This window comes from Oryctolagus cuniculus, chromosome 1, assembly GCF_964237555.1.
Source record: "Oryctolagus cuniculus chromosome 1, mOryCun1.1, whole genome shotgun sequence".
Taxonomy (NCBI): Eukaryota; Metazoa; Chordata; class Mammalia; order Lagomorpha; family Leporidae; genus Oryctolagus; species Oryctolagus cuniculus.
In genome coordinates, this window is record NC_091432.1 from 128,085,491 (window position 1) to 128,112,498 (window position 27,008).

The 27,008-nt window shown below is 56.5% G+C and overlaps 1 protein-coding gene across 4 annotated transcripts in view; it reads right to left on the minus strand.

Moving 5' to 3' along the window:
• Positions 1 to 27,008, minus strand: part of IGSF9B (immunoglobulin superfamily member 9B) — a 58,543-nt gene that overhangs the window by 15,019 nt on the left and 16,516 nt on the right. For 2 of the 4 annotated variants that reach the window (XM_051834508.2, XM_070065666.1), the window contains exons 4-19: positions 24,951 to 25,102; positions 24,578 to 24,695; positions 23,526 to 23,667; positions 23,143 to 23,288; positions 20,168 to 20,310; positions 19,490 to 19,630; positions 19,289 to 19,405; positions 18,977 to 19,127; positions 17,274 to 17,397; positions 14,673 to 14,848; positions 12,004 to 12,230; positions 11,150 to 11,234; positions 8,611 to 8,772; positions 8,274 to 8,319; positions 5,370 to 7,022; positions 3,884 to 3,929 (exon numbers count right to left, since the gene is read on the minus strand). In XM_051834508.2, coding sequence (XP_051690468.1) covers positions 3,884 to 3,929; positions 5,370 to 7,022; positions 8,274 to 8,319; positions 8,611 to 8,772; positions 11,150 to 11,234; positions 12,004 to 12,230; positions 14,673 to 14,848; positions 17,274 to 17,397; positions 18,977 to 19,127; positions 19,289 to 19,405; positions 19,490 to 19,630; positions 20,168 to 20,310; positions 23,143 to 23,288; positions 23,526 to 23,667; positions 24,578 to 24,695; positions 24,951 to 25,102 — 3,629 coding nt within the window. The remainder of the gene's footprint in view (positions 1 to 3,883; positions 3,930 to 5,369; positions 7,023 to 8,273; positions 8,320 to 8,610; positions 8,773 to 11,149; positions 11,235 to 12,003; positions 12,231 to 14,672; positions 14,849 to 17,273; positions 17,398 to 18,976; positions 19,128 to 19,288; positions 19,406 to 19,489; positions 19,631 to 20,167; positions 20,311 to 23,142; positions 23,289 to 23,525; positions 23,668 to 24,577; positions 24,696 to 24,950; positions 25,103 to 27,008) is intronic. The other 2 variants (XM_051834507.2, XM_008248366.4) reach the window with 2 other exon arrangements.

A 27,008-nucleotide genomic window follows, 5' to 3' on the forward strand; every position in this document is an offset into this window, starting at 1 on the left:
TATTTTCATCACTTCACACATACTGACCACCAGCCATGCCAAGCACTGTTCTGTGCTCTCTGCAAGAACTGTCTGGAGTCTTTACAACACCCTGGGAGGTAAACACGCCACTGACCTAGTTTTTTCACATGGAGAAACTGAAGCTTAAATAGGTTAAACAGCTTGCCCAGTAATCCAGTTGTCATGGGATAGAGTCAAGACTCTTAACATTAGGCTAAACTTCTCTTCAAATTCCTCCCCAATAAAAACTAGTGTAGAAGCTACATAGAAGAAAAACAGTGTTTCCATACCACACCTGGGAAGTTCAACTGCCACACAACACACCAGCTGCCAGTCACTGATGACCTGGGTCTTGTTAAGAGAGCCAGAATAAGACGGACCAGGAATGGAGGAAAACTGGCTGAAGTTATGTCTTCAGGCAAAAATTCCCAAACAGTCATGACCCATCCAGGAGAAGCCAGTATTCCCCTGAGAAAGATCCAAGCTGCAGCCCTTCCAGAACACCTGCTGTCCACCTGTCTCAGCTTCTGGCTCAGGGCTCAGACTCCTGGCCGCATATAATGCAGTAGGGAAGAATAAAAGCAAGCGGCTGGATGGACAGGAAGGGCGGGAGGAAGAGGAAAAGGTAACATGGGCCTATTTTTGGCAAATTGTACAGAAAAGACACATGAAATGTGTTCCAACAGACTACCAGCAGTGTGGAAAGCCCTGTGGAACCAAACCTCCCCTTTTTTAGGAAGCGCAACCATATCCTGTCAATGTCAAGCCCACCTGGGGCCTTTCCGGTAATGAAGCTTCTGGGGCTGACGTCAGAGATGGGAAGCTTGGGTTATGCAACTGTACCCTGGCCCTGAGTAAAGCTATGAAGTTGACCCGAGCCCAACCTGAAGATTACCCTCTTAACAATAAAAACCAACACTGGGCTCTCCAAGAAGTTGAGATCATACTTCTCTTCCCACTCAGCCTAAATTCTTGTAAACCATATAGAAACAGTTAAAACCGTGGGATTCTCAGTCTCCCAGAAGTAAGGGTATGGCTGAAAGAGGAAGGCCTCAAACCCTAGCATTTAACCCCCCATTTTTCATAAACCCCCACTCTGAGCCAATGACATTTCTTACACATTTTTTCCTACCAAAAATTGCCTGAAATCCACTTCGATACTCACCCCCCCTTTTTTTAACCTCTCTTTCCAAAAAATCCACACAAAGCCCTCATCAGGCTCCCCTAGCCGGAGGTCTTATCTGCTTAGCTCTCCACTTACCCAGGGCAGCCACACTCAAACAAAGGAAACTCAGGACAAGAAAAGTAAAATCCACCTCAGCTTTCCCTTTGCTTAATGCCCAAAGAGCACAGCTCTCAGACCAGCCAACAGGCAGAACCAAAGAGCACTTTCCTCCTCTTTAACGCCACCTGCCTGGTGGTACAAGGGGTATTCAAAAGGTTTATGAAATGTGTATACTATGGGAAAGGCACTATGCATGGATATAAAAATATTCAAAACATCTGTTAATTCCACTTTCCACAAACTTTCTGAAGCACCTCATATACTGGGGATGGGAGCCAGAGGTAACTCCACTCATGTACCAGCTACGGCCAGTGAAGAGATGACTCCATTCTCCAGGAACCCCCCGGAAATCCAGGAGTCTGCAGGTCAGCCCTGACCTAGCCTGACCAAGACAGTCCCTCTCCAGGTGTCCAGAGCACGTGCTTTGCCTCAGAATTCAACAGAGGCTTGCAGCCAAACAGGGGGTCCTTCCTATTGGTCCTGTGTAAAGGGGATCCACACCCACTTGCATCCCCAAGGTCACAGGAGGGAGTAATGGGAAAGGGAGCTGGACAGAGATGTGAGGACAAGGGAGCAACTAGCATCAGACGGCAGCTGAACGGTAGTCGCAGGAAGGACAGGTCCACACCATACAACTCCCCATGGCGAGATGGGAGTTGGGAAGAGGAGAAAAGGGGAGAGAGAAGAGGAGAGGAGGGGCAAACAGTGACAGGTGTGGGACAGATATCGCAGGGGAAAGAAACAGCAAGGACGAACGCAGACAAGAGGCATCACAACGTCTCCAAGCAAGACCGAGTGTGGACACATGCAAAGGCGCAGCATGAAGACAGCACTACGGAGGAGCCCCAGCAGCTCCCACTCCCCAGGGAGGCTCTCAGCAAGCAGGAGGGCGAGCGGAGGCTCCTGCTGCCCAGCACCATGAAGGTCTACCTCGGAGGACGCAGGAGGACCTGACTCCCTAGGCTGGGGAAGCTGGCCAGCCCCAGGAGATGAGCAACAGCCCCGCATCGCTGCCTCTGGGTTCTGGGTTTCCACAGCAGTAACTGGAAAGCTGGGCTCTCTCATATCTGGCACAGGGGGACACTGGGGTCAATGAACTGGATGGGGGAGGTGGAAGTAAGGAATGGAGTGGGGTCCTGGCACTTTTTAGAAGCTCAGGTGAGCAGTGCTTCAGAGCCTCCTCATCTCAGGGCAAAAGAGGAGTCATAAACCAGGGGGCAGGGAGGGAGAACAGGAAAGATGGGGGATGGGTAGCCATTCTCCCATTTCAGGACCTTCCAGGAGGCCCCTGGGGCACAGGAACTCACAGACCACCTGCTGGCTACAAGTTCCCTCCATGGAGAGGGCCTAAGGGTGACACCCAGTGGACCACGCACTTGATTCCAGGCCTCTGGGCTGCCCTCTCGATGGGAAGCCGCTTCTAGCACTGAGTAAGGGTCACAGTCTTGTGTTGAGAAAATAAGCCTCCCTTGGGGCTTATTCAGGGAAGGGATGTAGCTAGTTCTCCCCAGGGGAAGCCGGAAGCACCCAAAGGAGGCTCCCTCTCTGCCATCCAGTGCCTGTACTGCTAGAATCATGGGCAGTGGAAGAATCCATGGCCAAAGAAGCACCTTTTAGGTTACCATGAGGGAGAGCGAGCCTCATGCGCCCCGAGCCTCTCCCAGAGACTTGGTGACCCCCTAAAGTGCCTGTACTTCCTCGGCTTCTGCCTGGATGGATGCTGGAAGAGAAGCTGGCCGTGGTGGGACGGGGCAGGAGATGCAATGCCAGTCCCTGCGTTGCCACCTCTTGCTGCCTCAACTCTCTGCTCAGAGGAAGCCTGCCCTCACCCCCAGTGGGGAGCTCTTGCTAAGATCTCTTCTCCAAGACCCAAGGAGTGGGTGGAACTACCCTTGAAAGTAACTTGGACCCCAGCCTGAGGTTACAACAGTTCAGTCCTCAACAACTGAGCACCGGATGACCAGTGCGAGCAGCTGGGGAACCATGACCCTGCCCCAGGCTCACCCTAACAATAACCTAGCCATTGAGGGAGGAAGTGGGCTCACATCCCACCGCTGACTTCCCTGAGAAAGCCTAACGTCACCACAACTTCAAGAAGGCCAGGGGGACCAGCAACCCCAGGGGAAGACCCAAGTCTCTGGGGGTGGTTGGCGGAGGAGGGGACACTAAGCCTGAGGCTGCTGGGGAAACAGGGCAGCAGGGCTGCTGTTCCTGGAGAGGCCCACAAGGGTGCAGATGCAAAGCAGACCTCGGGCATTCTGGGTCCCTGGGGTGCATGCAAGGTCCTATGGGTTGCTGGGGGGAAGGCCTGGCGTGTGTGGGCAGCAGGATGACGGATGATGGGCATCTGAGTGAGGGAACTGCAGGGGGCGCTCTGGGGGAGCTGAACGCAGGGTGGGGGCTGAAAGCTGCAGCTAGGCAGTGTCCGCGCGGCCCGGTGGGCAGCTGGAGCAGCACGATGTGGGGGACCCCGGAGCGGCAGCTGCCCCCCACGGGCCAGGGAGGGGATGTGGCTCAGATCCCCTGTCACAGAAGCGATGGCCCTGCCGCAGCCCCGCCGCTGCCCACCCCCGCCCGCCCAGCGAGGCGCTCCCTTACCTATTGAGCTGAGGAGAGGCTTGTCTCGACAACACTGCCCAGATAGCTGAGATCAATCAGAAACAAAGCAGTTACCAACAGCGCGGGGCCACCACCCACGCACACCCGGGGGGCGGAGACCCGCGAGAGGCCGGAGAATGGGCGAGGGAGGAGAGGAGAGAGACGGAGACCCAGACGCACGATGGAAAAGCAGATGAGCGCGGCACGGAGCACGGAGACAGGGCTGCAGCCGGCCTCCCGCACGCGGAGGCGGCCCTGGCGGGAGCTCCCACCTACCCACCACCCCCTTCTCCCACCAGGAGCAGCCCACACTGGGGCTGAGGGTGGGAGGTGAGGTTGCATTTCCAGATACCAGAGAGGGTGGCAAGGGAATGGGGCAGGGGCAGGGCGTGGGCCCCCTCCTCCTCAACCACTCCCTTCCTTCTGCCACCGGGCCAGCCTCCTCTGGCAAACTGGTCCCCTCCACAGACGGCTACATCAAGAGAGATCAAAGGACGGAGCCAGAGAGAGAGAGAGAGAGAGAGGAGCAGAGAGAGGGGGAGAGAGAGGGGGAGAGAGAGAGAGTGGGAGAGGAGGGGGAGAGGGTTGGGGTGGCCAAGGGTTCACCACAGAGTCCTGGCAGGCCCTTCTGAGTAAGGCCAGTCTAGCCACAGACTATGGAGAAGAAGGGCAAGCAGGGAGGAAGTTGGACTTCAAAAGGGGGCAGGGGTGAGGGTGGGGGTGAGGGAGGAAGAGGCACAGACAGGTGTCCAGGCTGACTCTGGTACCTGGAATACCAGCTGCTACAGTTTTAGGGTGCCCTCTCTGGTGGGCTGATGGTGGGAGCACATCTGTCTGTCTGTCTCTCTGCAGCTTCCTGCACGCACACAGGTGGGGAGGGGGTGTGGAATGTTGGCCCCTGGCACTCAAGGCCTGAGATTTCTCTCCCGGCCTCCAGGACGCACCCTTCCTAGACAGGCCATGGACAGGGACTGAAGTCCGGGCACACACCAGGGCTGCCAAGAGCAGGGATTTGGGGACAGGAAGCCCTGGCCTGGTAATCAAGGGAAGTCAAGCCTCCAAGTCCTGCTTAGCAAGGAGAAGGGGCCAGCAAAGAAAAGGAGACTGGACACGAGGTCTGTGGGCCACCTCTGGGCACTCCAGCACCCAAGGCCAGGGTCATAGGGACATAGAGAGCCCTCAACTCCAGAAGGGTCTCGGTGCCCACAGAAGAGGCCCCTGTAAAATGCCAGGCACCCTCTCCTGCCCATGTGTGTCCAGTATTCTGTGGGCCTCCTGGGAGCTCTGGGCTGGGCTCCTGGCCCCCACCCCAGTGACCAGACGCCCACGGCCAGAAACCCCAGAACTCGGAACTCCTCTCCAGAAGGGATGCTGCGGCTATCCAAACAAGCCCTGTCGTCGGCTGATGGAGGGGGTGGAGGGGGCGAGGAATGGGGGGGAGGAAGTTGACCGTGAGGCTGGGCGAGAGAAAGCAGTTCCCACTCACCCTGAAGTAGGTAACGTTGTTGGGGGCTCTGGCCGGAGCAGCTCCTCCCCCATCCTCCGAGGGGAAGCCGTCTGTCCAAACACGTCCAAGTTGTCCCCAGGCGCTGCAGGGGCTGGGCCCGGCGGCGGGGAGGGGTAGCCGGTGGCCAGGGTGGTAAAGCCCATGGCAGGCCGGTAGCTGGGGCTCCCGCTGCGGCTGCTCTGGGACGGGGAGCCCGTGGACGGCGTGGACTTCCGAGAGAAGCTGACCGCGGCCGGCGGCTGCAGGGTGATCTCTGACATCTCAGCCTGCTGCAGGAGGCCTGGTCGAGGCCTGGCGCGGGCGGCGAGCTCAGGGGAGCCGGTGCGGGAGCTGAGGGGGCTTTGGGTCAGAGGTGAGAGCCGGGAGGGCTGTAGCACCACTTGATGTAAACTGGGCTCGGCGCGCCGGGCCTGCCGGGGGCTGGGCCGAGGCCGGGGCTGGGGCTCATACCACCGGGTGTCCAGGCCAAATGTGCTGGGGCCGCCATGCCCCCCCGGCTCGGCCGGCTCGGGGTAAGGCAACACGGGTATGCCCATACCTTGGCTGGTATGTCTTAGCTGCCCTTGGCTCGCCAGAGGCGGCATGGGTCTGTCCTGCCACTTGGCGGCCGGGGGCACGGGGCCGGGGCCCCTGCCGGGCGACTTGCCTGCCCAGCCCTTTGGCGCCTCCAGAGAAAGGATGCCCGGGTAGGCCGCGGGCACCTGCAGAGAGCTGGGGGGCAGTCCCCGGGGCAGGCAGGCCTTGGGCTGCAGACTCTCAGACACTTCGCAGGGGTGCAGCTGGTGGGGGAACATCATGGCTGGAGTTTCCAGCCCCCCAAAGGGGAATTCTGGCCGGCCCCAGGGCTCAGGGGAGCGCCCCCCTGTGGGTGTCTGAGTCAAGGGCAGTGTGCTGTTGGACGCGTTCTCTCCGTTTTCCTCTGGGATGGTGGGGTGGCCAAAGGGCCCCTCGGTGTGCAGGGGCGGGGACGACATGACCGAGCTCAGGGGGCTGCCCACTTCTGGCATGTAGAAGGGCGGAGGCTCCACCTCCCCAGGGCTGCTGCTGCTGAGGTACCCATAATACTGGCCGTGGTGGAAAGGCCGGGGGGCTGGGGGCCTCGCTTGGCCTGTGGCCTGGAGCCGACCTTCCAGACCGCCAGGGTCCTCCAGCCCGCGGGGCTGGAACCGAGGGCTGTATGCTGGTGGAGGCAGGTATGACTCCTGGCTGGACGACAGAGGGGTCAGCTGGGGCTTCAGGGCAGCCACAGACGTGGGCACCAGCGGGTCGTCATTCTCCTCGTCCGACTGGCGGAACTCAGGGTACATGTCAGTCTCCTCCGCAAAGGGAAAGCCTTCGATGCGCCGGCTCTTCAGCGAGGGCTCCATCTCTGAGGGGTCCATCACAAAGCGGCCGTCCGGCCCTCTGCTGATCAGCTCGATGGGGGTGGTGGCTTCAGCCTCAGCCTCGGCCTTGGCCACGCTGTACTTCTTGCTACTGATGGCCCTCTTGGTCTTCTTGTACAAGGACAGCTCCTTCTCCCGGGCGGGACTCAGCATCCTCTTGGCCGCGGGCTGGCCCTGGTCATCAGAGGACTCGGAGGGCGCGCGCAGGGTCCGGATGCTCTCTGGGCTCACTTTGCCAGAGGACAAGCTGCAGGAGAGGAAGCAGGAGTGGGGCTGGGGTCACTCACCGGCCACCACTGCCTTCCATTCTCCTAACGAACAGCAAATGACACCTGGGAAGGAAAGGCGAGCGGCGCATCCTGGGGAGCATGCAGTTGGCCACCTCTGGACTGTCGAGACAAGTACTGTCCATTTTCTGAGCCAGCACCCTCATCTCTACTTTTATTCTGGCCTGCTCTATATCTGACACACTGGCCCAGCACACCTCCAGGTTTGTTTCCAGGCTGCTCAACAAACAGAAGCTCATTTTAATATGGACTTAAACAAGACATATTAAGAAGGCACACCTGCAGGGCCAGCACTGTGGCACAGGGGGTTAAAGCCCCAGCCTGCAGCACTGGCATCCCATACGGGCACCAGTTCGAGTTCCAGCTGCTCCACTTCCGACCTGCTCTCTGCTATGGCCTGGGAAAGCAGTGGAAGATGGCCCATGTCCTTGGGCCCCTGCAGCTGTGTGGGAGACACAGAAGAAGCTCCTGGCTCCTGGCTTCGGATCAGATCAGCTCTGATTGTTGCATTCCTTTGGGGAGTGAACCAGCGGAATGGAAGACCTCTCTCTCTCTCGTTCTTGCTCTCGCTCTCACTCTACCTCTCTCTGTAACTCTGTCTTTCAAATAAATAAATAAAAAAATAAGAGATGGCAGATCTGCTAGGATGAACAGAAACCTTCTTGGGAAACAAACGGTTAACCCACTAGTTAACTGCACACTAGTGCAGATTATCTACACCAACACTGCTCTGTCTTTGTGGACAAATTAAAATGAACACAAGGATCAACAAACAAAAAACTGCTTAGAAAACAAATAGGGGCCAGCATTGTGGCACATCCAGTTAAGCCACTGCTTGCAATGCCAGCACCCCCATATCAGAAAGCCAATTCAGCTGCTCCTTGGTTCCATTCCAGCTCTGTTACTAATGTGCCTGGGAAAGCAATGGATGATGGCCCAAGTACTTGGGTTCCTGCCACCCACGTGGGAGTCTCAGATGAAGTGCCAGACTCCTAGATTCAACCTGGCCCAGCCCTGGCTGTTGCAGCCATTTGGAGAGTAAAGTAGCAAGCTTCCACTCCCTCTCTTGCTCGCTCTCTCTCCTTCTCTCCCTTTTAAATAAATAAGCTTAAAAAGCCAGAAACTCTTGAAATAGGCTGAGCAAGGCCGATGGTCTCCCCTCATCTGGCCTCTGCCTTCTACCTGGATTCCACCGACAGCACAATACTCACGGAGACTCCAGACTCTTCCTGCAGTGAGTAATGGAGAGAGGAGGGTCTGGAAAAAGGAGAGGAGAAAGAACCCACTTAGGCCTGAGTCCACACTGCCGGCCTCCCCACCTGGCTGCCAAGAAGACCTGACGCAGGTTGGCAGCTCTGGGTCCAGCTCTGGGTCAGCTATGTCTCCCCTGGTGGAGCCCAGCCCCATCAGATGCTCCACACCATGCCTCTTTCAAATCAAGTCCCACTGGCAGCTCTATCCACATGACCCCGAGATCCTTTCTGAAAAGGGCCCCACTCACCTGAGGGGCAGAGTTTGAAAGCGGGCAAGAAGGGGGCTGACACCCACCTTTTTTGCGCTTGAGCTTCCGCTTGCGCTGCTTGTTGACAAAGCAAGCAGCCAGGGTGCTGAACAGGATGGCAGCTGCCAGGAAGCAGATGGTAGCCACGATTCCAGCCAACACAGGCCGGGCCAGCCCATCCTCCGTCAAGTCCGGCTGAGGGAAGATATCTGGGGGAGGGCCGGGGACAGGCATGAGTCTCCTCCCCATCCCCACACCTCCACCTGCTCCTGACGCCCAGTCCCCAGAGCTGAGGCTCTGTGCTCAACTCCGACACCTGAAGGGGTTGTGCGGTGGTGAGAAAGGGAGAACATGGCACGGTGGCAGACATCAAGTGGTCCCTACGTGACTTGTAGAGAACGTGCCCAAAGCCTACCCTCCAGGGGCGTGAGTCAGTGCCAGTCTAGCCTTGTGTGGCACTCACTCAGGCCTCGCCCCCTGAGCCCCCTGAGGCAGACCCAGAGCACACTGACTGCTGCCGTTTTCTAAAGGACGGCTCTGTGATTGGCAGGCTGTGCTGCTGACAGGTGCCCAAACAAAACCCCAGCCATTCTGACATCCAGTCCTGGGTCTTCTGCCTTCCACCATGCCATCTGCCTTCCACCATGCCATCCTTACAAAATGAGAGCCGAGATGGGAAGGCACTTTGAATTCAGACGCAACCATCTTTGAACTCACTCAGCACAGGCTGTCTCGGCATGGAAGGATGCCGGAGCTGGCAGGGACAGCAGAGGTGGCTCCAAGGCCCTCGCTTTGCAGATAAAGAACCAGGCCTCACATCACACCCAAACTCCCAGAGCTGGCTGGCGGCAGAGCCAGGGGCAGACCCCGGTCCTCCGTGACAAGAGTGTAGGACAGTGACATGGGTAAGTGCTACTCCATGTTCACCAGAGGGAAAATCGATACGCTGTGCTCTATGTGGCCAGAACTCACTGCCGTGTCGATAACAATAAAGGGTAAAAATAATCCAGACTGTGCCGACAGGCAGAGTGGAATATGAATGCTGCAGCCTCAGAAATGGAGACTCAGCACGGGGCAGGCTGAGGCAGCTGCCACCTCATCCGCCCACATGGAATCATCTCAGGTGGCACGTTTCCTTCCGGGAGCCAGGCACCAAGCTGCAGAGTCCAGAATGGTTCGCAGCAATGAACCCACAAAATGCTCCAGGCTTCTCCCCAGCCTTGCAGCAAACATCTTCCTGCTCCCCCACTTCCTTGAGGCTGCTTCCTGGAGAGAAGCCAGGTCGAAGTGACCTGGGATCTCTTGCCTATAGGAGGTGACTTTGTTTTACAGAAAAGCCTGAGACGTGACACAGAACTCACACTCCACACCCCCTCCCTCCCTCATGCCCCCCAAGTTCTGCCACTCCTCCCAACCCACAACTTCAGCACTTCTGGACTCCTATGGGTCCTTCTGCCTGAGACTCCCAGCAGAAATCCTTACCCCTGGTCCCGGGAAAGGAGCCTAAGGAAAGGGCACCATCGTGTGCTTACGAAGCAGAGAGCCTCCTTCCCCACCAGACGTGACTTCCTCCAGGGAGGGACCCTGCTATGTTTTGGTAATTATAACTGCAGAGAAGATGTGTAGAAATGGGACCAGGGCCAAGAGTAAGAAAGATAAATGGAGAAAATGCTAGGGAGTTGGCTTTATTTAGCCTGAAAACATCTTGGGAGAGGAAGGAAGGGAGGGAACCCACACCAAACAGCAACGTTCCAAATAAGACCCACATAATTACAAAGAAGCCTATAATAGGCATTCAATAAACACTTGTTGACCTGTTGTCTCTGTGCTCCTCCATTGCTGAGCACATCAGTAGAGGGACAGAAAACATACAGCAAGCAGCACTGGGATCAAGTTCCTTTTGATTACCAGCATGGCGAGATTAGCTGAATTTCCTTCTACAGCTGTCTAATAGGACTGTTGGAAAACCAGCCCTGTAGCTGGGCAGGAAACCACGTGTCACGGAAGCACAGGACCGATGGACTTAAAAAGCTGAATGAACGAGACACTACCTTAGCTTCCCATCCAACCTCTCCTGCCACACAAGGGGGCTTTGAAGGATTTGTGGGGAAATGAAACTAAAAAATTAGTGCAGGGGCAGGCACTCAGCCAAGCGATTAACATCCTGGTTAGGACACCGGCAGCCCCTATCAGAGTTCCTGAGTTTGCCCTCAGGTCCGATTCCTGACTGCAGCTCCCTACTAATGCAGACCCTGGGGAGCAATGGGTAATGGTTCAGGAGTTCAGTTCCTGCCACCCGAGGGAGATCTCTGTGCTCCTGACCTCTAGCCTCACCCTCTCCCAGCCATTATGGACATTCGGGGAGTGAACCAGCAAATGCAAGTACTATCTCTGTTAATCTCTCTTTTTCTGTCTGTCTCTCTCTCTGTCTCTCAAATAAATATTTTTTAATCTATAAAACAAGATAATGCAACTTTCCTATAAACTTTTGAAGCCTCCTTGTATTAGCTATTTCACAAAGGTATTCCCATGTGGCTCTGGGGCTCACATACCCACACTTGTAAGAGAACCCTCAGCCCCAGGTACCTGTGCTGGAGACGCCGGCAATGTTGCTGGGCTCGCTGATCACATCCTGCATGACAGCCAGAACCCGGAACTCATACCATGTGTCCTGTAGCCCCAAGGACAACACCCAGTCAACCGAGGAACAACCCAAGACAGCCAGAGCCCCCTACACACTGGTCCTACCCATGAAACGCCCATGGAGTGGGGTGCCAGGAGCACGGAAGCCCTAGTTCGTGTTTAATGGTGACTGGCTGGTAGCATGGGCCAATGGCTGTGGTATAAAAACCCTCCCCATGGCTGATTTCAAGTAGGAACATGAGGGCACTGAAACCACTGGAAGACATAGGCAGCCTGGACTCTGGAGAGCCGCTGTGCACTGGCTCCAGCACACCACTAAGTGAGAACCAAGGCAGAGAAGACAGAGAGGGATCATCAGTATCTGTGAAATGAGCTGCTTCCCCTCCCTGGCTGCAGAGATCCCAACATTTGAATGCTGGGATCCCAACATGAACGTTAAGGTATTTTCCTCCGTGCCCCACTGGGCAGACTCAGAAGACAATCCTTCCAGACCTCCTCTGCCCAAGCCGTGTGAACCCTGGCGTGGAGCTGACGTCAGTGTTCCCATGAGCATGGGGGCCTCTCGTCTTCCTCACGTCCTGGATCTGTGGGGCCTCAGCGATTGAGACCTAAGGAGTCTGGGGAATTGGGAGATGGAGGAGGGAGGCCTGGTACATGGAGATGGAGGAGGGAGGCCTGGTACATGGCCTGGTCTCATCCGCCCAAGGTGGGTCACTCAAAGCTTCCAACGGCTCTAGGAAGAGCTGTGGCACTTCCAGGATGTGGGAAGAAGAGGCAAGGAAAAGCAGCGCCCTCACCTGGGACAGATCCTTGGCAAAGAACTCTCCGTCGGTGCCTGGGATGGCGTCATCAAGCATCTCCCAGCGCTCCCCGACACGGAACTCCATGATGTAGCGGTCGATGGGGAAGCTGTGGTTGGCAGGCGGGAGCCAGGACAGGAGCACGCCCTGCTGGGTCCGGTTGGCTGTGAGGCACCTCGGTGGGGTAACCAGCACCAGGGGTTCTGGAGTTGTAATAGGGAATGCTGTGGCACAGGACAGGGAGAGAAGTCAGCAATCAGGAAAGTCTAGGTCGCAGGAGCTGCCCTGCCCACATGGGAACCAGAGGCCCGCCCAAAGGAGTCCTCCTGATCCAAAGGGGCTTCATCAGAGAACGGCCATGAGGGGGTCATACACAGCTGGGATGTTAGATGTGCACAGGACCACCAGTGTTTGGAATTCAAGGGAGCTTTAGAGAGTATGAGGGGGCTGGCACTGTGGCGTAGCGGGTAAAGCCACTGCCTGCAGTGCCGGCATCCCAGATGGGCACCAGTTCAAGTCCCGGCTGCTCCACTTCCAGTCCAACTCTCTGCTATGGCCTGGGAAAGCAGTGGAAGATGGCCCAAGTGCTTGGGCCCCTGCACCCAGATGGGAGACCTGGAAGAAGCTCCTGGCTCCTGGCTTCAGATCAGCACAGCTCCGGCCATTTCGGCCAACTGGGGAATGAACCAGCAGATGGAAAACCTCTTTCTCTGTCTCTCTCTCTCTCTTTGCCTCTCCTTTTCTCTATGTGTAACTCTGACTTCCAAATAAATAAATAAATCTTTAAAAAAAAAAGAGTATGAGGAAAACAGAATTGAAAGATAAGTTTGGGGGAGGCATGTTTAGCCTGGCAGTTAAGATTACCAAGTTTGAGGGACAGCACTGTGGCGTAGCAGGTTAACGCCCTCACTTGAAGCACCAGCATCCCATATGGGTGCCAGTTTGAGACCCAGCCACTCCACTTCTGATCCAGTTCTCTGGTATGGCCTGGGAAAGCAGTAGAGCATGGCCCATGCACCCACATGGGAGACCTGGAAGAAGCACCTGGCTCCTGGTTTCAGATCAGCACAGCTCCAGCCACTGCAGCCAATTGGGGAGTGAAACATCAGATGGAAAACCCCTCTCTCTCTGCCTCTACTCTTTCTGTTTAACTCTGACTTTCAAAAAAATAAATAAATCTTAAAAAAAAAAAAAAAGATTACCAAGCCCAACATCAGAGTACCCGGGATCAACTCCAAGCTCCCGCTCCTAATTCCAGCTTCCTGCTAATGTGCACCCTGGGAAGATGACTCAAGTAATTGGGTCCCTAGCACCTACACAGGAGATTAAGGTGAGTTCCCAACTCCTGACTTCAGCCTCCTGGCCACTGAGGGTATTTGTGGAGTGAACTAGCAGATGGAAGCTCCCTCTCTGTTCTCTTTCCCTGTCTCTCTGCCTCTCAGTTAAATAAATTTTAGAAATCACCCAAGAAAACAATTAGATAATTTTATTTTGGCGCAAAATATTTTGAAATCAATGCATCATTTTTTTTGACAGGTAGAGATATAGACAGTGAGAGAGAGAGACACAGAGAAAGGTCTTCCTTCCATTGGTTCACCCCCAATGTGGCCGCTACGGCCAGTGCTGCACTGATCCAAAGCCAGGAGCCAGGTGCTTTCTCCTGGTCTCCCATGCAGGTGCAGGGGCCCAAGCACTTGGGCCATCCTCCACTGCCCTCCTGGGCCACAGCAGTGAGCTGGACTGGAAGAGGAGCAATGGGGACTAGAACCTGGCGCCCATATGGGATGCCAGCGCCGCAGGCGGAGGATTAACCAAGTGAGCCATGGTGCAAGCCCCAATGCATCATTTTTTTCACAACATACATTTTCCACAAACTTTTGGAAGAACCCCTCTTACATACGGATCTCAAAATTTTCTTCACCAGAATAAACCTACCTTTTAATTCCATTTTTCCACAAACGTTCTGAGGTATCCTCATATTTGCATAGTGCTTGCTGGTTAAGCATCCCTGATATGAAAATCCAATATTTGTAATGCTCCAAGAATCTAAAACACTTTGAGCATCATGTCAGCTGTCACATTTCAGATTTTCAAATTAGGGATGTTCAACCTGTTCCTCAAAAGGAGGAAAAAGTGGGAACCGCAGAAAAGAAAGAATTAAATGTCAAAGAACCACTCTCTCTTCCAAGGAACTAGGAATACCTTCTCACAACACACACTGTTCCATCTTTTAATTCCCCTCTTGGCCAGAGGCCCAGGGGTGGCGCTCTGGAGCTGGGGGCGAGCTCGCTCCAGTGGCCGCCCACCAGGGTAGCCGAGAAGGACAGGATTCTGGGAAAGGCAGAGTCATGGTCCCCACTTCCCCGGGTGAAGCCTGTTCTGCCTCCCACCTTCTCTCTGAAGCCACATACAAAATTCTAAGCCTCTTGCTTCCATCAGAGGAAGCAACAGGAGTCTGGCCGAAAGTGCTCCGTTGTGGGAGACCAGGCAAACCCCAAAGAAGGACATGGGAGGTCACACAGCACAATTCTACAGAGCTCTTGGCAAGGCGCCGGGCACACAGTAAACCATGTCTGAAAGCTACCCGGGCCACCACCCTCACCACCTGCACCTACCTCAGCTCCACCAGGAAAGGAGCCCAGAGCATCCTGGCCCTAGAGCCTTACCTAAAGTGTTCACAGTGACCACCTCACTGAAGGCGCTGGTCCCCAGCTTGTTCTGGGCCAGGACGCTGAACTGGTATGCTGTCTCGGGCTCCAGGCTGTCCACCAGTAACCAGTTGGGGCCCGGGGGCACTGGCAAGGACAGCCAGTCGTGGGGCCCAAACTGTGCCCGCTTCATCCTGGCCAAAAGAGAAAGAGAGGACAGGGGACAAGGGGTGGGGTGGGTCATACTGGAGAGACAAGAGTGCACGCAGGGTCCCCAAGGAGAAGGCAGTCCTAGGTTTGAGGGCAGCAAGAGGGTATGGCCGAGTTGGAGTAGCCTGCCCAGGTTTGGCTGAGCCAATCCTCCCAGCACCAGGCCACCCACCACCACCGGGAGGTCCTCTACAGAAAGGGATCCTGAGGTGCACGTCCATGCTTAACACACCGGACAGAACACCGGCTGTGTCGTGAGGAAATCCCTCCCTGGGTATCACCCTCCCAGTGGGCTTTCTTGGGAAAGGATGAACACTGGAATGTGAGGATAAGCGACTTGGCGACAGCACGTCTGGAGAAGGAACCCTGGTGACTTCAGCTGCCCACCCCGCCCTGAGATGGTCAACAGCAGAAGCCATAGGAACCCCGGGGGGCTCACTCAGTCCAGTCAGACTTGGGTCATCTGAGGACGTCCAGGGCCTATGACCAAAACGAGCAGGGGTTTCCCCACCGTGGGGCCAGGATCCCTAAGGTCTTGAGGGTTAGAAATGACAGTCAAGGGGAAGGTCACACCATGGGGAGCAGTACCAAGACCGAGGGTAAGGGTTTCCCCTTGTCCTAAAGGCACCCCCCACACACAACGACTCCCAGTAGACATAGAAGCTGGCCAGCTGTAGGTGCAGTACTGCCACATCACCACAGGGAGGCGACGTGTCCCTGCAGGACTGGCCCTCTCCTTGCAGCCCAGAGCGGCACCAGTACCCGCAGGGCTCCCTCTAGGTTTAAAGGCTCTACTGTGTATGCCCAGGAGGGTGAGCTGAGGCAGCGCAAAAGCATAGCAAAAGGAAGCCAGTGCCAAATGCCTGAGTCAGGAGGCGGAGAGTGAGCGGCAGTGAAAGAAAGGAGGGACGGAGACCTCCTCCACAACCCTGGCACCCGCCCTTGCCTGCCCTTCCCTGCCCAGAGCAAGTGAGGACCGTGGATGCAGTGAGGCAGATGCGCAGCAGCACAAGCAGCAAGGAAACCCAGTCCACGCCCAGAGCCCGCCCGCCGCTGTGTGCCAGCCCGTCCACTCTGCAGAGAAGGCGCCGCCGCGCCCAGCACCCTTCCCTGGCCAGGAGCCTCTCTGCGGCAGCTGCTGGCCGGGGTTGTTGGAGCACCCCACTCCCTCCCCACCCCACCCTGCCTCAGGAGGGACAGAGAGAAGGGATGGGAAGGTGGTCTGTGTGCAACTCGCACCCCTGGGTGCAGGTCGCCTACCCAGAAGCCAGAACTCCCAGGCCACTCAGCCTGGAAACAGGAGAGGAATTGGGGCAGGGTCTCCTCGCAGCTCCCCTTGCATCAAGGGGTCTCCCTGAGTCCCTCTGAGTCCCCCTCTGGAGTCTGATCCTTCCTAGTCCCCAGCTCAGGCCCAGGCAGTGTGGGTCTGAAGGAGGGAGTAAGGGGATCCGCCCTCCCTGTTCAGGGTCCATCAGGCACTGCTCTTGGCTCGGGGCAGGAGCATGGGAGAGAGGTCAAGAGTGATAGGAAGTCCACTGGGCTTCTCCTTCCACCCTTTCTGCACCTGCTGTCACCACCCTGGCTGAGTATTTGGGCCCTAAGCTTGGTAAGAGGCCTCATGTCACCATATCTGGCTAGATGAGTAACAGGGAGACACACAGGATCCCAGAGAGACAATGCAGATGCTGGAACAAGGCCAGGAAGGTGAGCACCCGCTTCACCACTCTGATTCCTGAGACCACCAACAAGGGACAGAAGAAAATCAGACCTCAGCAGGGGAGCTTGGCCCAGCGGTCAAGATGCCCACATCTCATATGGGAGTCCCTGTGTTTAATACCCGGCTCTGGCTCCTGACTAGCTCCCTGCACACCCTGGGAAGCAGTGGTCAAGGCTCAAGTCATGGGATCCCTGCCAGCCACATGGGAGACCCGGACCAAGTTCCCAGTTCCCAGCTTCAGCTGGATCCAGCCCCAGCCCTTGTCACCAGCATTTGGAGAATAAACCAGCAGATAGGAGCTCTCTCTATGTGTCTCTCTCAATCAAATTAATTTTAAAAATAAACAATTAGACTCTGCTACATGTCAGGCTGCGCTGTTTCACAAAGCTCCGGAAGACTGGAGTCTCTTTCAGACCCCAGAGGGACCTGGAAGAAGCAGGAAGCGGGACACAAAGCAGGGGGCAGGAGCTGAAGCTGAGGAAGGAGCAGCAGAGGACCCTGGGCGGTCCAGGCAAGACCCAAGCAGGCGTCACCAACCTGCAGGCTGGGGCCCAGGCACCGTCAGACCCGCCTCGCGGTCTGCAGGCCTGGCAGGTGCAGAACCAGTCTCCTCACGCCCAGCCCTCCCCCCGGGGACGGTCTAGGTGGGGCAGGAGGAGAAGCAGAGAGCGAAGCATGCGGGGCTGACTCACAGAGGTCCGTACCAGACTGAGAATGCCTGCTCGCTTCCCCCATCATAGCCCGGCTCCCAGGACACGTTGGCAGTTGTCATGGAGACCTGGACCCGGACGCTGCCCGGGGCGTGGGGGCTGGTGCCTGGAGACCAAGGGAGACCCCATCATCTTGCTGTGGGGAACCCAAGAGAGGCCGAAGCATGGAGCACCACGAGGGAGCGCCTCCAGGGAGGGAGGAGGAACAGTGGAGCTCTGAGGCCGTACAGGTGGGTCAGGCTGCAGAGGGAAGCCTCTCTGGCCAGCAGGAGACCACAGAGCTTCAGGAATATGGGCCGGTGGGAAGGCAGGACCCTCCTCACCCCAGGTCAGACCCAGTGGCCCCTCTGGCCAGCCCACAGGCCCTCAGCCCTCAGGTCCTGAGCAAAACCAGAGTCTCCACTCCCGTGAAGTCCTCTGGCCTTGCAAGGCAGCCTCCTTCCAGAGAATATGGTGTGAGAGGAAGCACCACACAGCAGGTAAGGGCTACCACTGTGGGGTCAGTGCTGTGGCATAGCGGGTTAAGCCGCCTGGATGCCGGCATCCCACATGGGCACCAGTTCAAGTCCCAGCTGCTCCCCTTCCATCAAGCTCCCTGCTAAAGTGCCTGGGAAAGCAGTAGAAGATGGCCCAAGTAGTTGGGCCCCTGCACCCATGTCAGAGAACTGGCTCCTGGCTTTAGCCTGGCCCAGCTCCAACTGTTGCAGCCATTTGGGGAGTGAACCAGCAGATGGAAGATCCCTCTCTCTCTCTCTGTCTCTCCTTCTCTCTCTCTGTAACTCTGCCTTTCAAATAAATAAATAAATATTTTGAAGAAGAAAGGAGGCAGAGGAGGAGAGCCACCACTGGAAGAGGAAGTGAAGACGCCAGCACCCCACATCAGTGCCTGGGTTCAAGTCCCAGCTCCACTCCCGATTCCAGCCTCCTGCTAATGCACACCCAGGGAGGCAGCAGGAATGGCTCAGGTAGCTGAGTTTCTGCCACTCATGTGGGAGACCTGGATGGAGACCCCAGCTCCTGGCTTCAGCCAGGCCCAGTCCTGGCTGTTGTGGGCATTTGGGAAGTGAACAAGCAGATAGAAGCAGATTGAGACACAATCTCTCTCTCTCTCTCTGCCTTTCAAATAAAGAAAATCACTACATAAAAAAATTAAGGGGGGACAAAAACAAGGAACTTCCATGTGGACCTGAGTGATGTAACACTGGACAAGGTGTTAGGTCCCCAACAGCCTCAGTCCCCACAGCATGGCCTGGAGAAACTACAGCCCCGGGCAGCTGGACTGGGAACAATGAGGTGGACGCACAAAGGCTAAAGCTGGTGGCAGATGCCCAGAGGAATTGTGCTTCAGCACCCAGAAGGCTAGGCCGCAATGGGACAGGCTGGGGTCCTGGGGCCATCGGGAATGGGAGCACCAGTCACCTCCTCCTGCCCTGGTCTCCTCGGCCAGGCCCAGCCCTCAGCCCTCAGCTTGGTGCCCTGTCCGTGATGCCACAAGGGTCAACCCTCCCTCCTTCCAGCTCCTCCTGGCTTCCCCACCAGACCCAGCCGACCACACAGCGGCCTCTTTTCTGCATCAGGTGGGTGCTGGGTCCATGTGCCCGTCCCCTTCCAGAGTCCAGAGGTGGACTCTGGGCTCACGAACTGGACTGACTTAGGAAAGCCCCTCCCCTGCCCCGGCCACTTACCGATGACGGTGAGGTGGGTGCTGGCAGTGATGCTGGTGACCACGTTGGTGGCCACACACTCCCACTCTCCGTGGTCCTCCTTGCTGAGGGCGCGGAACTGGAGACTCCCACTGGGCAGGGCGTTGTGCTTGCTTCTGCTGGGCTTCCCTACCTTGGCCAAACAAGGGGGAGGGAGGAGGCAGGGCAGGGACGCAGGTGAGGAGAGAGGCCCCGCCCACACCCTCCACCACCCCTCCGCAGGGCACCCACTGCTCTGGCGAGTTGCGTCCCCACTGCCTCCCCTGCGGCCCAGGAGCTCCAGAGCCCAGGTACCTTTCTCCATGTGATGACGGGGAAGGGGTCCCCTGCAGCCGCACAGGGGATGAGCAGCTCTCGGCCAGCCTCCTGCCTGTACTCCCAGCCCGGTAGCACCGTGAAATATGGGGGATCCTGGGGAGAGCACGGCCACGCACGTCAGGTCAGGCGTGTGGGACTCCACACCCACAGAGGCTGCCCGCAGCCCCGGGGCCTCACCTTCAGGACAAGCCTCGCAGGGGCGGACTGGCCCATGGTCCCCAAGGTGTTGTAAGGCACACAGGTGTAAGTGCCAAGAGCCTCCTCTGTGGCCTCCTCGATTCGAATGGAGCCGTCCTCCATCAAGGTCCAACCCAGGTTCTGCCCAACACAGAGAACAGAGCAGGCACCCGTGGTCAGGGAGCAGACAGACCCTCAGCCAGTTTCCCTCCAGCATGGACCTGAGCAGCCTGGGGTCGGGGCGCGGGGTGGAAGCTCCTCTAGGTCCCCCTGGGAGAACAGAAAATTGCCAACTACGGACCCCTGTGGGAAGCAGCTGTAGGATTTCCCACAGGTTTGTTTTGGGGAAGTAGGAGCAGAATCCGAATGAGGAGAGTGAGGATGGGTGGCATAGCACTCAAGATGCCACTTAATACACCCGCATCCCACATCAGAGCGTCTAGTTCCAGTCCTGGCTCCACTTGGAACTCCTGCTTCCTGTAAGTGCCCACCCCTGGAAGGCATGAGTGACGGCTCAAGTAGTTTGGTCCCTACCATCCTGTGGCAGACTTGGACTGAGTTCCTAGCTGGGGAGTGAACCAGCAGTCTCTCTGCCTCTCCAATAAGATAAATGAAAAGCAAAGCAAGAATCAGGAGGGTGCCTGTTGTGCTGAAACCCGACATCCGTCCCGCCGGCACCTTCTCAACCTGCAGTGGGCGGCCATCCTTGTTCCACTTCACCACAGTGGCCGGCGGCTCTGCGTCCACAGGGCAGCGGATATAGCCGTGGATTCCCACGGGCACGTAGATGACAGGGGGCATGTTCAGGACACGGGCTGGGTCTGCAGGCAACAGTGTGGACAGGAGAGAAGCAAGACATGGAGATGCCCCATGAGAAATCCAGGCAGGAGGTGAGCAGTGCCCAAGCCTAGGTGTCTGACCACAAGGAATGGGCTTCACTGGGCACCCACTGCATGTCAGTCAGTGCCCGGCAGCCTAAGGACCCACAGCCAACACAGATGGCATAACCACTGCGCTCTAGAGACCACCAGCTAGACGGCCGCCTCCTGCCTGCCCAACCCACTGTTTTAAGAGTGCTGGTTCTAAATGCTTGCAGACATTCGAGCACATGTTTTAGTCAGCCTGCGCCTTAAATGCTTCAAATTTACATCAAAAAAATCATGCAAAAGTGGAACTACAAGTCTATTACGGCGAAAAAAAATTTTTTTGGAAATCCCTGCATAACATTTTCATAATATGCATTTTCCACGAACTTTCCCAAGACCCCTCATATGCATGGACTTTACCTGTCAAGCAAGGGCTCAATACCCACCTCCTACAGCTCCTAGACTCTAAACCTCAAAGCCAACACTTGCACACACCTATCCCCACCCACTGCTTCTCCCAGCATCTCCAGGGCAGCAGGCAGCCCACCACGCAAGGAATGCCACTGCCACACACAAGGCCATCATCGGGGCACAACCATAAGGGCTGTGCTTTTTCCTCCCTTTCCTGCTGATGGTCCGGCCTCCCCGGGTCTCAGCTTTCCTATCTGACTCTGCAGTTGAAACACAGAATCAACCCTGGCCACAGAGCAGACCAAAGGTCCCAGGAGAGCAGCAAGAGGCCCCGCACACCCTGTGTTGCGGGCTGAGTCACCTCGTCTCTGTTCTCCCCGATTTCCCCTGAGGGCCACGGAGAAGGCTCCAGAAAGAGGGAGGCGGTGGCGATGAATGAGCCGCTATCTTTCAAGCACTCTGAGCTCTTCTGCGAACAGCATTACATAAATACCAGGCCGAGTTATATATTTAGACAGAGCTTCCTACTTTTGTATGATAGAGTTCTTTTTTTTTCCTCCGAGGTTTTCAAAGGGTTTATGAATGGGAAATACTCTGAACACTGCTTTTTAGCAGAAACAAAGATCCTCGTCTCACCCACCTGTAAATCTCGGCACCTCTGGATTCTGTCTGAAGGCAGGAAGGAGAAAAAGGGACAGTGGGAGTGGGTGGTGGCGCCAGTGCCAGGGACCGATGGGGAAAACAGAACCCGTCTCCCAACAGAAAGGTGGCCTGCAGCTTCCAGGACTTGGGACCTGCATCCCGGCCAGGTTCATCGTCCTACTGAAGACAGCTGACCATGGTGGCTCCCCACCGTGCCACCACCTTCTCTTGCCCAGGTGGCAGAGTCGTCCACCCAATCCAGCCTGAAAATATCAGCAGTGACTCGGAACAGTCTCCTGAATTGTATTTTCCTATTGCAGGTCTGGGGTTAGACCAACATGCTGAGCCTCACAGCTCTTCAAAGCTTGGAACTGGGGACCAGTGCTGTGGCATAGGGGGTAAAGCCACCGCCTGCAGTGCTGGCATCCCACATGGGCACCAGTTCAAGTCCCGGCTGCCCCACTTCTGGTGCAGCTGCCTGCTATGGCCAGGGAAAGCAGTGGAAGATGGCCCAATTCCTTGGGCCCCTGTACCTGTGTGGTAGACCTGGAAGAAACTCCTGGCTCCTGGCTTCAGATCTGTGCAGCTCCAGCTGTTGTGGCCAATTGGGGAGTGAGCCAGCAGATGGAAGACCTCTCTCTCTCTGTCTCTCTCTCTCTCTCTCTCTGCCTTTCCTTCTCTGTGTAACTTTGACTTTCAAATAAATAAATGAATATTAAAAAAAAAAAAAGCTGGGAACTTACAAAAGACGCACTACCAGGAGAGGTGACACAGGTGCCCCACCCACAAAGTCACTGCATTGAAACCATGGCAGAGTAGGAGACAAGGCCCAGCAGGTCTGGCTGGGCCGTCCACACCCGCTCTGTGCAGCAGGTGGACAGGCTCTGCCTCTCAGCGCCACCCACCGCTCTTCTACTTAGCCTAAACGAAGATGCTGACTCCCGGCTGTGTCTCCAAGCTGCCACACTTCTCACCCCTGTCCCTCTGTGTCCTTGGCAGTGAGCAGTTCTCCCACACCCACCGGCAAATGATGGAGCGTCTGTCACCTACAGCGACAGCATGGGCTTTTGTTGCCTGAGTGACAGGGCTATCCGCAAATCAAAAGGAAGATATTCAATCCTCATTACTCACCCTTCTCTCTCTCACTCTCACAATGTTCAGCTGCTGTGGGTGGGAAAGCAACTGACTGTGCTCAAGTATTACAGATTAGCAACCTCAATCATTCTGCTCGCACAAAAGCCATCCGCTGAACGGGGCGAGCTGCTGCTCCTTCACCGGGATCTCTGGCTGCACCAGAGCCAAGCACAGAAAGGAGGAAGCCGAGGGTGTCTTCAGCCCCCTGCCCTACTCACTGTCTGTGGCATGGAGGCAGTGAGCAAGCTGGGCAGGACACCAAACCCTTGCACCTGTCCCAAGCTACATGCTCTCAGACACCAAGAGAAAAGCAGCAAACAGCAGCTTGTTCAAGGTATGGAGGTGTTGCCAGCACTCAACCCAAGGATAATGTTCAAAGGCTCTGTTCAGTCAACCCAGGTACAACCCGGTGATCTGGCTAACACACGCAGCGGCCCCGTGGCTCCTGGCAGGTGTCGGTAACTGACCAGTCCGGGACATTCCACCCTCCACAATCGTTCCCCTGCTCTCTGCTGCCCTCCAGCCTCTGGACTGGCTAAGGAGGCTGAGCCGCCTGGCATCCCTGCCCCGCCCCCAGTGCTCTCCCTCAACCCCACTCACACTGCACAGTCAGGTACGCCGAGGCCGAGGGGGAGCGCCCCAGGCTGTTGCTAGGGACGCAGGTATACTTCCCAGCATCTTCTGGCTTCACCCGGAAGATGATCAAGGTTCCATCGATCAGGATTCGTACCCTCAGCTTCAGGTCGCTGCAAAGCCAGGAAGGGGATGAGGAGGGAGGGCATTGGCAGGTGCAAGAGACATCTAGGCAAGAGCCACCGTCACCTCCCCCAGATGCAGCATCCCCAGGGACCACTCTCAAGGGACACACAAACCCGACCTCCCCCTCTGCAAGCCCCTGGAGCTGGTGGGCAGCCGGCACAGTCCCTTGCCCCTGGGGACCCAGGCGGGGACCCTGTGAGAGGATCCGGGCAAGGGCTGCTCACTTCTGGAAGTAGACATTCTCGTCCTGCCAGTACCAGGTGTAGGTGAGGTTCCCCGGGTATGCCTCTGCCCGGCAGGTGAGCAGAGCATCCTGGGAGATGTTGACGGTGATGTTCTCGGGAGGAGAAACAATGAAAGGAGGCCCTGGGGAGGACAGGGAACCAACGTCACCTCACCTGATGAGGGAGGACAGAAGCACCAGTGCTCGGGGGCAGGCTGGGGGCAACACAACCCAGACAGTAGCCACGAAGATGCTTATGTAAACTGCTGTTGGGACGACTCAGGCACCTGCCACCCCTGCACCTGCCCCCACAGCTCCCAGACCAGCCATCTCCTCCCATATATGCACCCTTCCTCCCAGCCCACCCCTCTCCAGCACAGCAGGGGAGAGGCTGCACTTTAAGTCAAGAGCAAAGAATAAGCTGATCTCTGCAGGAGTCCCAGCCTAGCGGTGCTGGCCAGCTCTGCGCAGGGTGAGAGGGCAGCATGGTGGAATCCCAGCAGCCTCTGGTACTGGCCTTGCGCTCCCCTGAGAAAGGAGCAGCTGCCACCCAGGCTGCGGAGGGACCTCCAGTTCAGCTGTCACTCAGAGGCAGGAGGACTAGCGCTCCAGCAACAGCTCTGGTAGCTGGGCATGGCCACCACCAACTCCTCCCAACCTCATTCCTTCAGCAGGTAGTGAATGGAGAGGTGGGAGCCCCTCCACTTGCTGCCCTCCGACCTCCCAATCCTGGTCAGTGCCCAGCCCCTTCTGGGGGACTCTGGCACTGACTGGCCCCTCCCAGCACTAGCCAGACAGACCCAGCTCTGCCAAATGTCCTTAGTGTTAAGTGTCGAGGTGGAGACAAGGCAGCCTGGTGCCTCCCTGCCATGCTGTGCAATGCCCCTGCTGGACAGCGAGGAGCATGGGTTGCAGGAGCACTGCCCAGCTCCTCACAGGCTGCCCGGCTCCCCAGGCACCTCCAGCTGGGCCAACTCCATCCTGGGAAAACTCACCTCACAATCCCCTGGAGGCTCTGGAGGAGGACAAAGAGGCTGAAGAAAACCTTCTCACCTTGGACAAGCAGGTGGGTCGTGTGCACAGCCTCCCCCTGGATACTGTAGGCTCGACAGGTGTAGGCGCCTCTGTCTTCCCGACTGACCGATGTCACCGTCAGGCTGCCATCACTCACCTGGGGGCCGAGGACAGAGGGAGCTCAGCACCCTCCCACGGGCCCCACCAGGGCTGCCCTCAGGCAGGGAAGCTGGGCTCAGGACACATGCACCTGGGCAGATGGGAAGGCAGGTGCCTCCACATCCATCTCCCTCTAAGACGCAGGGGAGGCTGTGTACACAGAACCAGTGGCTGGCAGCCTTGGAGGGAGAGAAGGATGAGGAGGGTGAGCAAGGAAAAGCAGGTGCAACAACCCCACTAGAGCCACACTCACCTGGTATTTCCCACTAGCACCAAGAAGTGTCCCCTCCTTGAGCCAGGTAACGATGGGCTTAGGGTTCCCAAAAGCTGTGCAGGTCATGGTGATACTGCCACCCTCCTTGGCCTCGATGTACTGGGGGGGTGTTTCTGTAAAGGTGGGAGGGGCTGCAAAGGAGATGACAGAGGTGAAGAGGGCGGGGCATCAGTTCACTCAGCAGGTAACCCTCCCTATAGCTCTATGGGATGCAGGGAAGATGGAGACAGGTGAGATCTGACCACAAGTACTCCAGGGTGCAGGGGTAGGAGGAGACCTGGCCTCCTGCAGTCTCCTGCTGTGCTTAGCTAAGGTCCAATAGGTTAATTCTACTACAGGGAAGCCCCTGCGGGTGACAGATGAGGCAGCTCTCGGGGCTCTGACACAGCACGCATTTGCCACCTGCTCTTCAGACTCTTCTACACCGTGCTTCAGCTGTCCCCTGTCCACAACACACAGCGGCCCGTTTCCTGTACCCCACCTCTGCCAGGCCCCCACATCCCCAGGACTCTCACTGTTGGGGCCCTACCTCAGCCTACCTAGAACAGAGCCCAGGCCAGGCTTCCCAGAGTCTTGCTTTTCTGCTTCTGCAGAGAAAAGCACTCTCCTCCCTCCCAGCCTGGCTCTGTGGATAAAGGTGGACTGGCCACGGCAGAAGCTACAGCCTTCTAAATTCTCCTTTGCCTGTGCCAGGTTATCATCCCCTGCATTGGAGATTTGATAAAAACTCCATCGTGTTTGGCTGATTGGGTTTTTAAGAGACTCAGTCCCATTTGCCAGAGCTGTTTGTAGAGGCAATCCGGGCGATCTTAAACCCTTAGACTATCATTTCTGTGGTCTTCCGAAAGGACAAGAAGGCTCAGCTGCTGCATGCCAGCCCTGAGACTCACCACTGTAGACTGGGGCAAGCCACTCCGAGCTCATCTCAAGGCACCCAAAGCCCAGGAGCCAAGTTCAAGTGCTGGCTGCCACCTGCTATGTGACCTTAGGCAAGTACTAAGCTTCTCTGGGCTTTACCAATGTGCTCCACCCTCCAGAATTGATGTGAGAAATAAAGAAGATAATGTGTGCGGAAAGGGTCATAAAAACCACTGGTCATTCCGCCATTCATACCATCGTCACCACCTCCCAGGAAATGCACAGGCACAAATGAGAAGCTCTGGGAGAGGCCCGTCCTCTCCACTGGCCTCAGGGCCTTTGCACGTGCTATTTTGTACCCCCCCACCCCCGGAACTCTATACTCAGAGCTCAGTCCTTCAGTTTAGGCAAGTCTTTGCTAAATGCCCTCTCTGCCTTACCTGGTCCGCCCATCCAAGATGCCTCTCCCACCATTCGCTATTGCCTTGCCTAACCTTACTTCCTCTAAAGCACTTTCCACTAACTAAAGTCTACAAACACACACACACACACACACACACACGCAGTCTTCAAAAAGTTGGAAATGTATAGTATAAAAAACTATGCATGGGATCAGCGTTGCAGTGAGTTAAGCCTCCATCTGTGATGCCTGCATCTCATATGGGTGCCAGTTCAGGTCCCAGCTGCTCCACTTTTCATCCATTTACCTGCTAATGCACCTGGGAAAACAACAAAAGATGGCCCAAGTACTTGGGCTCCTGACACCCACATGGGAAACCCAGAAGAAGCTCCTGGCTCCTGGCTTCAACCTGGCCTAGCCCTGGCCATTGCAGCCACTTGGGGAGTGAACCAGCAGATGAACAATCTCTCTCTCTCTCTCTCTCTCTCTCTCTCTCTCTCTCTCTATCTCTCAAATATTTCAAATATTTCAAAAGTAAAATTAACAGGACCGGTGTTGTGGCACAGTGGGTTAGGCTGCTGTGCCTCTGGCAGTCCATATGGGTGCCAGTTTGAGTCCCAGCTGCTCCACTTCTGATCCAGGTCCCTGGGAGAGCAGAAGAAGGCCCAAATACTTGGGCCACTTCAACCTGGTCCAGCCCTAGCCGTTGCAGTCATCTGGGAAGTGAAACAGTGGATGGAAGACCTCTTGCTTTCTCTGACTTTCCTCTCTCTGTAACT